This window comes from Lycorma delicatula, chromosome 4 (genome assembly GCF_047948215.1).
Source record: "Lycorma delicatula isolate Av1 chromosome 4, ASM4794821v1, whole genome shotgun sequence".
Lineage (NCBI taxonomy): Eukaryota > Metazoa > Arthropoda > Insecta > Hemiptera > Fulgoridae > Lycorma > Lycorma delicatula.
In genome coordinates this window covers 73,378,975-73,389,999 of record NC_134458.1, presented here as the reverse complement: position 1 = coordinate 73,389,999, position 11,025 = coordinate 73,378,975, and the positions used below count along the sequence as shown (strand labels likewise).

General features: G+C 26.1%; 1 protein-coding gene across 1 annotated transcript; it reads left to right on the top strand.

The window, feature by feature from the left end:
- Positions 1 to 1,049: 1,049 nt before the first annotated feature.
- LOC142322641 (homeobox protein E60-like) lies at positions 1,050 to 6,529 on the top strand. Its single transcript, XM_075361721.1, has 2 exons — positions 1,050 to 1,068; positions 6,189 to 6,529. The coding sequence occupies exons 1-2, from the start codon at positions 1,050 to 1,052 to the stop codon at positions 6,527 to 6,529; spliced, it is 360 nt and encodes a 119-aa protein (XP_075217836.1).
- The last annotated feature ends 4,496 nt before the right edge of the window (positions 6,530 to 11,025 follow it).

Sequence of the window (11,025 nt, the reverse complement as noted above, 5' to 3'; positions counted from 1 at the left end):
AGTCAAAAATCGTCAAAATGGGTGTTATGTGCAATACAAAATTTACCTTTTTTCCAATTACGCTAAACATCTAAAAATTGTAACAAATTAGTTTAATCACATATTATCCTACATAATTTCAGTTGAAATTTAAGTCGGTTTGATTCACCCAAAATTTAATGAGTTTCCACAATATTTACTTTCTGTAAAATTGTTTGTGAATATATTCTAACTGATCATATGTAATATATTTAATTCATCGATGAGGAATTTCTTCGACGCACTTTTTCCATAACTCATCTAACGCTAACTGTAGTGAATGATTGAAACAAAATAAAAATTCACAGATTGTTAATAATGCAGTATTATAGAACTAAATAATTTATACCAAGTAAAAAAAAAATAATTTTAAATCTGTAAAATCGTAAAAAATCTGATTTAATTGTACGCCGAATTCAAGTGATATTTATATATTTTTTAAATCTTGTACATTTTCTCGAATTAAAAGTAAAAAACGTATCTTGACTTTTGTTTTAATTTGCTTATTATATATTTTTATTTAAAAAAAACCTTTATTTAATCTATATAAATAAAAATGTAAATGTTCGTTTGTTCAAAATCTTAAATCTCCGAAAGTTCTTCACCGATTGCTTTGAAATTTTGACATAAGATTGAATTCGAATACACGCGTCTTTTTATATACCTACTATTTATATACCTAAGATATCACACCTGTGATAGGTAAAAAATGTTGTTTTCGAAAAACAGCGCTATTTGTTGGACGTAAAAGCAACACACGCTATACTAAATATTTTACGATTCGATTTCAATGTTTCCGATATGTGTGTCCGCTATAGACTAAAACCTACTGGACCGATTTACGCACGAGGAAAAAAGAGAGAAAAAAAATCGGAAAAGGGAATAATCGAAAAAGTGAGAAGGTAAAAAGGGAAGAAAGGGAAAATGGAAAAAATAAAAAACGGGAAAAGGAAATGGAAAGGGGAAATGGGGAAAGAGAAGGGGGAATGGGAAATAAAAGAAAGAGAAATGAAACGGAAATTTAGGGGAAAATGGGGGAGATGAAATATGGTAAAATGAAAATGGGGTAAGGAAATGGGAAAAGTAATGGTGAATGGGGGGATGGAAAAGGAGTAAAGGGAAAATGGCAAAGGGGAAAGGGGAGAAAGGGTAAAAGGGAAAGGTTAAAATTTGAGAAGTTTCGTAATGTTCCTTTTGTTAAAATAAACATAAAAAATGAAATTTTGTTAAAACATAATGTTTTATCAAACTTTAAATTGTGTATATACAACTTTAAATTGAGTGTATATACACTCAAATCTAGCAGTAGCGAAACATTGCCAGGTCTGCTGTTACTAGATAATTTGATTATTTAAATGATATTTTAGTTGAAATTTTTATAACCATTTTTATGATGTAAACGTAATCGTACGGAAATAATTTTTAGATTTCTATATTTATTTAACGAAACATTGAGAGGTTAGGTAATTTTGTTTTGTATAAACGATTAAAATAACATATATCAAGCAAATAAAACTGTTTCTAATATATATATTAATTACAAATATATTAATTACAAATATATATATTACAAATATATATATATATTTGTAATTAATTTGTATCCATCAAAATAATTCAAATAAGGAATGATCTGAAAATAAAATATATTTTACAGATTGTAGAATAAACGGCTATATTTTAATAGCTAATTATAATCAACATATAGAAGGCAGCAGATTATTTTTCCTTCAGAATTTTTTTAAAAGTAAATTTGAAATTTACATTCTGTGACGTACCTTCCTCGTTTTGCATCGTTTTGCCGTTAAATAGCCACTGCAATATTGACTGTCGGTTATAGTCTTCCTGGTCGTTTTGGTATTCCTTACTTAATTATATTCATAATTCTTTGAAATAATGTGGTAAAATTTTAACTTTTTAAAATAACACGGTGTTAATGAAAATAATACTTATTGCTGTGGAGTAATGTTACGGAGTAATTACTCGTACTATGAAAATCAGAAGTTGATTTCCTTTAATAAATAAACTTACTTTTAATACTACTTTTTCTTTTTTTTAATAATCATTTTTGTAGTATAATAATAAACGAGCGGAATATTTTTAATATAATTGTTAATTTGCGTTGAGTTTCTTGTACAAATTATAATTAATATTTTCGTATTTTGTAGTTTTTCTTTTATGTGAAATTATTTGAAAATGATCAATTCTAAAGAGATTAAAATCTTTATTAAAATTCATTTTTTAAGAAATTTAGTAAGTATAATTTTTAATTATAGAACGTTATGGATTATAAAATTTTGAGAGTAAATTCTTTAAAATAAAATTAACTGGAAATAATTTAAGAATTATTGTAAAAAAAAATTACAACAAATTATACCTTGCAAACGGTTTTTTGTTTTCCATGAAAATATTTTCTCATAATTAAATTTCATTTTCTTGTAGAAAGATTATACTTAAAATTATATGATCTTTCGTTATAAGGAAATAGTTCTGGAGAGGAGCTTGAGTCATAGGACTTCGGATATGGATGGCAATAACTATAAACATTTTATTTTTGTTTGAATTTTTGATTAATAACCCTTTTTTTTATTTAATACATTTTACCATGTCTATACGGGTACTTTTATTAGTGGTATAATTTTCGTTCTTTATAGATAAATAGTTGATTAGTCAATGATTTTGTTTTTTTTTTTTACATTCATTAATATGTATTGTTTCTGTTTATTTATTGTACTTATATAGAAGTGTTTTAACACTTACGCTACATTGTTTATACCATTAGAACAATAAACGATACGTTAATATTAAGTGTGACATTAAATTAAGTAAAAATATTTTAAATATTGAGGTGAAATTGGGAATAGTTTCTATTTATCTGTAGTTACGATAACGTAATGAATTCAAACGTTTTGTCTACCGTGTAAGGTTGTACGTCAAAATAAAATATTTAATCGGTAGAATAAATAAACTATTTAACCGGTTAGCTCGTATTAATGATGATAATAATAATTTACGAACAATAATTTAATAAATAAGCGCTGACTAAATATGTAACTACAATTTACATTCTTTCAATTGAACAAATTTTAAATTATTTTCGTTTATAACATGGTAGGAAATTTATATATGTTTACACACATGTGAATATATAAAAATTATATAAAGCAGTACAAATGTTTACCGATAGAGTCGCTATATGTATTTCTTGTTAATAATTGTGCCACTAGAGTGCGTCATGTACTGGAACATATATGTCGATGTTTTTAAAAAAAGTACTGTTTAAGAGTTTATTTTTTAGAAGTAAAAATTATTACCTAAAGCGTTCTTCGCGGGTAGTCTATCTGTTTGTAATTATTGTCATTTATTGTAATAAATAGGTAAACTAATGCAATAACTGTTAAAGGAATTTATTTAAAAATAAATTGTTAATCTACCATTATTTCGAATTAATTATTTTTAATTGTTATTAAAAATGACAATTTGTATTAAAATTTTGTTCATAAGCTGGACGTGGCCAACGCACGAGCAACTGCTTAAAATTATCTTACGTATTTTACTGAAAATATGTTGTTTTCTCCTATTTTCGTTTTTTTTATGTTTTGGTACGATATTATTTCTAATTCTGTTTTACAATAAAGAAAGACAATATTTTACATTAAATTATGAAATATAAAAGTTTGAATACACTTTAATTTATAATAAGTTCGTTTTTATTTTTAATGAATAACTGTAGCCCTTAAGACAAGAATATTTTCGATTAGTCTCTGAACCTTTAAATGTAGAAATTTAAATTTAAAGTAAACATTTGAATTTAATCTTTTGTAATTTTGTAACAAGCCGTTCATAAAAATAAAAATAATAATTATAGAAGTTTCCTTCTACTACTATCAAAGTTCAGTGATTATTTTACTAATATTAGTTAGACCTTACGTAATATCTCCTTCCTCACTTAAAAAAACTGAAGTGATTTCTTCTGAGTAGATTAATTATGATCTTTTATATATATATATATATATATATATATATAAGGATGCTAAATCCTGAAAAATAATTCTTTAAACTGTGTAGGCCGTCAAACTGGGGAAAGACATTTGCCTTCTTGAGAAATGTTCATTGATCAAAACATATAGAAAAAGGAAAAGGTTAAAAAAGAGTTCTACAAGAAAAAAATATGTATAAAATTACAGTGTTCTTTCTTTTTCGTATTAAGTATTAATATTAACTTTTTAAATTGCATTTAACAATAGTTTTTTTCTTTTATCAGTTAATGATAATTGTAGACATTTTGCAGTTAATTTTTTTTTTTTTTTTTTTTTTTTACAAAACTTGGATTAAGAAGTCGATCTAAATTCAAGGAAATTATTTTGTTGTGTACAATAAATTTATAAATTTATATATATATATATATATATATATATATATATTTATGTTTAGTAATATACATTATGGAATAAAATTACTCTTTAAATGTGTCACAAAGTTTGCGATAAGCTAAACAAATGTTGCTAAAGTCATATAAGGTAATAAATGCACACTACGTAAAAGCTTAGCCTACGTAAAATAAATACAAGTTTATTGTAATTAGCTTACATTTACGTAGAAATAAATCGCGGGTTGTGTAACAAAAAAAAAACACTGATTTTTTAGAACGTAATGTGATCAATGTTTAAGTTTTAAAAAGTTATAAATTTCAAAATACAAATAATTTAGCGGATAAGTTTCAAAATTATAGTTACGTAGTAAAACTTAGAAAATTAAAAACTAGTACAAAATTAAAAATTACAAAAATTTTCTGCGAATTATCTAAATTGCTGTTCGTTATATTAATTTTATTTTTCAATCTTACAAATTTTGAATTTTAATTTAAATTGTAAATAAAAAATAATAAAATAAAAATAACATTAAAAATTAATAAAATAAAGTACTAAAGAAAAAAATTTGTTATAAATATATTGTAACGAAAGCGTGTATGAACGATACTTTTATTAGCTTCCATTATGGTTTAGCAGGTTTGCTTAAAAAATAAAACAATTTTTTTTTAGTTAAAAAAAAATAATCGTTTTACTTTTGTTGAAGAGTAACAAAAATTGTTAGGGAACCGAAATTGAACAAAAAAAAAACATCAAATATAATATCCATCTCTATACACCAGTGGTCAATCTTTCATCCGAAAAGTTCCAAGTTCAAACCTCGATCAGATATGGCATGTTAAAAAATGTCTATGCCGTATTCTCGCCAATAAGTTTCAAGCTTATATATTCAATTAATTATTCTAAAGAAAGAAAAAAAAGTTTAATGCTTGATAAACAGTTTAACAATATTGTTAACTTTTTTTCAAGAATGTAACTCTCGTCGTAGTAAGGTAGACTTTATTAAAACAAGGTATAAAATATTTTTACAAAAATTTCTTTAAAATTATTTTTAATATATGAAATACAACTCGTGACGATTTTTAAGTTAATTTATTTACAATTTTTCAATATTTTAACTGGAACGCTATTTTAGACCATATGAAAAACAAGAAAAAAATAAAAATAAATTTAATTTAACCTACCGAGGATCAGAACCCTAAGATTTTTTTCTCACTTTTACCAAGTGTTATTAGACAACTGTTGTAATAAAATTTTGAAATTTATTTTGAATCTGTAAAATATTTTTAGAAAAACTTTTAACTTTCAGTTTGGTAAAAATAATATTTAGCTAGGAGAGATAATTTCTTCAATAAAGATACCCTTTTGATAGCAAATCTAAAAAAATAAATAAATAAAACTAACGGTCGAAGACAAATACAGACCGATTAAGAAAAACAACATTGTTTTGATTTAGGAAACAGTAAAAATCAGATACGTTGAAATCTTAATTTGAAGTTTTGATTGAAAATTCTAAAGGTTGTCTTATAGAACTTATTTTTCACGTATCAAAGACTGAAAATTACATTTAATCTATTTATTTCTGTATCCGGTAAAACAAGATTTACTATAATCAATTTACAAATTTTTCAGCTCTAAAAACAATCACTAAAGTTTTCCACGAACCATCTTATTTCTTAAAATTATTTTTGATGTAATAAACTTCATTTTTTGAATTTTGTTTGTTGGTAATAATAAAATGTTTTATTATTGTTTTTCTTAATATCCTAAGTAAATTCTTTGTTTTATGTCTTGTTACAGGTCCAAGATCTCGGAGAATCAAGAAAAAAGATAAAAGAGGAGAAGAGAAGAGACCGAGAACAGCGTTTAGCGGTGATCAGTTGTCGCGACTTAAAAGTGAATTTACTGAAAATAAGTATCTAACCGAGAGAAGGCGACAAGAACTAGCTAGAGAGTTGGGTCTAAATGAAGCCCAAATCAAGATATGGTTTCAAAATAAAAGAGCGAAAATTAAAAAAGCAGCCGGTACAAAAAATCCTTTAGCGTTACAATTGATGGCCCAAGGTCTTTATAATCACAGCACCGTCCCGATGTCCAAAGAAGAGGAGGAACAATTAGCTGCACAAGAACTTGAAGATTAAATGTAAGGTTTTTGTATTTTATATATATACTCACACACTAGCATTCCCATTCGCGGTTTCGCCCGCACTATATGGTTACTTGCGTTTCCGGTCGCGGTCAGTTTTTTTATTTTAGTATTTTAATCAAGTAAGCAGAGGCAGGTGTAGGCAGTCGCGTCGCACTTACAGTTAACAGTGGCAGTGGCTGTGTTGATTGAGCTGCCGCGTCGTACAATGTCGCACTCCTTAAAAAATCGAAATTAAAAAAACCAGCTTGTAGATATTTATCTGAAAAGTATCAAGCCCATATCAGGTGAATACCTCATTTAGTATAGTAGGAAATCGGGAAAATTTGCAAGCATTGATCAGATATTTTTACCTCTCTTCATTTCTTTGAAGGTCGAATTTCAAAAAAAATCTAGAAATTAATTTAGTTTTTAGATATTCACGTGAAGATTACACACACTAAAACTCAAGTTGATATCTACATTTGTTACTGAGAAATTAAAAAAAATAGTAAATTTCATTGTTACTTCATTTTAATCTTTTAAACTCGGAATTTAAAAAAAAAACCTTTCGTAGAGTGTTTTTACACCGTAAGAAAAATGTGTATACAAATTCTCATTATTTTCTTTTATCTTCAGTAGTTTTTACTGAGCATTGATTATGAATCGCTCACGACATGTTCTTTAGTACATATACTTATATAAAAATTGTACAACTCGCTCTTCTAATAAATAAATTAGTGTTGAAATACTTCCGTCTACCGAAGAAATATTAATTTCATTGTAACAATAAAAATCCCATAATATTAAAAAATAAATAAATAGGTAAAATTATAGTCTTTATTAATTTTAGATCGCTTAAGTGAAAATAACATTTCTACTAGAATTAAATTAAATTAAATTAAGATAGTTGCAATTATCCATAATCGACCAAACATCACTGCATTACTTTAAAATGTTTTTGCTTTCTTAGACTTTGATTGTAGTCGCTGACTACAATTTCATTCGACTATTGTGTGTTTATTTTTTATACTATGTGATTTTGGTTTTTACAATGATTTGAACATTTTTTCCGAGGTGTACATCAGCATTCATTATTTTAATAGTTAAGTTAGTTGTATAATCTTTTTGTTTTTTAGTTATTTTAAATCTCATTTATATATTTATATGAATAAACGGATTGTGTAAGATATAATGAAATTTTACAATTTAAAAAAGTAATTTTTAATTTCCATATTAAAAGGACTCCTTAAAGTTATTCATAAAACTCGTTGGCAAAACGACACTAAACGTAAAGTAAGTAGTTTTTCAATTTGTTCGCGCGCCATAACCGGAAACGTTTTTAGCGATACGACTACACAGAGTGCCCCATAAGTTTCCATACATAGAAAAAGAGACATTTTTTTATGAAAACAATTTTTATTTATATAATATGCTCTATGTATTTACCATTGTTTTGAAAACACATTCGATACGTATCCTCCACTGTTGAAAAACATGTAACCCATATGGTTCTGTAGGAAAAATAATCATTTTTTTTATGAAGGCCAAGAGTACATCATCAGAAAAAAGTACAAAACATATATCATCTCAAGGAACGTATCGCCAACGCCATTTTAAAAATGTTTATTTTTTCTACGTATTGAAATTTACGGGACATTGTGCGGAATCAAATTATATCTGAAATTAATACAACCGTGCTAAAAAATAGCAAGAATTTCGTGCTAGATATAAAAGGGAAAATGATAAATAAAGTGGTTTCCCTTTGTTTACTTCATGGAGGAGAATGCGTCAGGACGGCATAGAAATAAAATATAAATAAATAAACCTACCTTTCCTTACAAATCAATTTCTCAAGCCCTATCTGTATCTCTTAAATTGTACAGTTAACGCGTTCAGTTCCGCAGCTCTTTCTTGATAGTTCAAGAAATTTGATTGTAATTTTATCGTTTTTTCTTTAAAGGTCACCATTTCTTATTTGGTTGTAATTGTAATACGTCCTGGACTCATGAATCTGGGATATTACGTGAAAAAGGAGGCATCTACCTAACTTAACTAAAATACTAAATATTTAGGACATTTTTGTAATACGTATTCTATTAAGCGTCGTTATGATAGAATTTAGGTGAATTTCAGCGCTATAAGTGATTCAGGTACATTAAATGTACCTTACTTTCCGTATAGAAATATTTTGAGATAAAAATGCTCGCATTTCAGCAACCACGAATCCACCAAAGGGAAATCGAAAAATATACAATACAGTAAACATATTGTATCCAGTTTTCCAGCTGTTTATTAAAGAAATCGGTTTTTAATTGGGTCTTACTGACGAAATTGATCAGAGGAAAAATATTTTTTTCTGTAATACGGCGTATTTTTTTTTTATATTCCTTTAAAAAAGATTGTACGTAGTTTTAATTTTTATAATACAATTCTATTTCCCACGCATAACCGAATGATATCTTTAATTCCTATTACGGACATATTTGTGCTTAAATAGTTGTTTGTATAAGTAAAGTAGATAATTAAATTAATTTATGATTATAATTATTATTTCATAATATTCTTGTGTCTGGTTTCAGATGATCTTCAAAAATCAAGAATACAGTGGTGTTACTTTCCAATTCTTTTTTCATCAGTTCTCGTCTGACACTTTCTAGCCCGAAAAAAAATATTAATAAGATTCTTTTAAAAATAAAGACATACGTATATTATTAAAATGAACAGAAAAGACTGGTATTTTACAATTTAAAATAAATTGTGTAGCGTAATCGTTTATTCATATTTATTATTATTTTTACCACTACTGCTAAAAAATAGAAATTATATAAAGACGTACTTTTTTAGTTAATTAGATTATATTTTAATTAATATTATGATAAAAACTATAAAATTTAAAACAGAAAAAATGTATAAATTAATTTATTAAGTAATTAATTAAGATATAGTTAAGGTATTAAATGTGATATATATTTTAGATTTTGTGAAATTAAAAAAGAGGTTATTTAATTGTGTCCTTTAAAAATATTGATTCACAAGTTATATTTTTTAAAGGAAATATTCTATAGATACGAGGCAAAGAGAAATCAAGTGAATTTTTCTGTTATTGATACTTGTAATCGCATGGGATCTTGCTTACGACAGCAAGACGAAAATTCATCGTATAGGACAGGATCATGCCAATTTATTCCCCCTCGTAATTTTTGGGTTTTATTGGTTAACATTTTTCTCTACTGTAGTTCAATAGTCGCGTGTGCGGGCAAATTATACCATGAAAACCCGTAAAAAGACTCTTCTATACTCTTCATTTCTCTTTTCCTCGCCTCAGCGGATGCGCGATCCTTTACGTGTAATTAATATAAAATCTATAAATGTTTATTTATTATATAATTACTGTATTTATATACATATTATAATCTCCAATTAACATGCAGTAATTTCCTTCATTTATTTAGACGGGCAAACCAGGCTTATTGGAAATTTTAAAATAACGATTACCTAGGTTAGGATAATCGAGAATAGAATAAACACTTATTTTGCACGGCACGTTGATTATAAAATCTATCTCTTATATTCTATTCGTCTAAATAAAGGAGGGTAGTGTTGTCATGTTACTTGGACCAAACAATAATTTATTTTGATTTTTATTCATGTAAGTACATCATATTATACGAAACAATTTATATAATTTACCTTCATTTAAAAACCAAAAAATACAATCAAGCAAAAGTTAACATAACAATATAATTAATTAATGAATAATAACTAAAAGTAAACATGTATATATATATCTTTTTTAATTTTAAAATAATATATATATATTTCACATTTCATCTTGACTACACGTATAGAACAACTGTTAAAAATAAATTTTTTTTTTTGTATTGTTTTTTATTTCGCTATATTCTGATTAGGTTAAAGAAACATCGAAGCTAACTTTTTGTTGCAAATTCAACAGTTAAATTTTGAATTTAAAGTTTTACGTATATAAAGTTAGTGAAGAGAGATGTAAGTTGGGGTATCCAAAATAAAGGAAGAGTGGCGAGTAAAAATTGTGTAAATGATTCCACGCATCTTAAATTCAGAGCCCAAATTTAACTTAATAATTTTCCATATTCTATACAATTTATTGTAATTAAGAGTAGTAATACTTAAACACGTTTTAAGGGAAGTAAGCTAAACAGGCAGTCCGGACCAAACTGATATACCGAAGATTGCGGTTCGTTTCCCGTCTTTTGTTTTGAATGGTTTTTTTGTTAAATCAGTCATGATTTCGTCTAATTAACTAAGCTAAAGCAAAATTTGATGTGGGTTTAATCCATTTAAAATAAGAATACATGTTTTTGTGCCACGTTACTTGAGATTATTAAATGGAAACATGTTTATAATTAAAAGGCAATTATTATTTTTACACAAGAAAATAGAGATTCGCGTGTGATAAAAATCCTTATTCTAAAGTTGGTGTTTATATAATTTACCTAAATATAAGTTACTCAGGTGCTATATAAAATG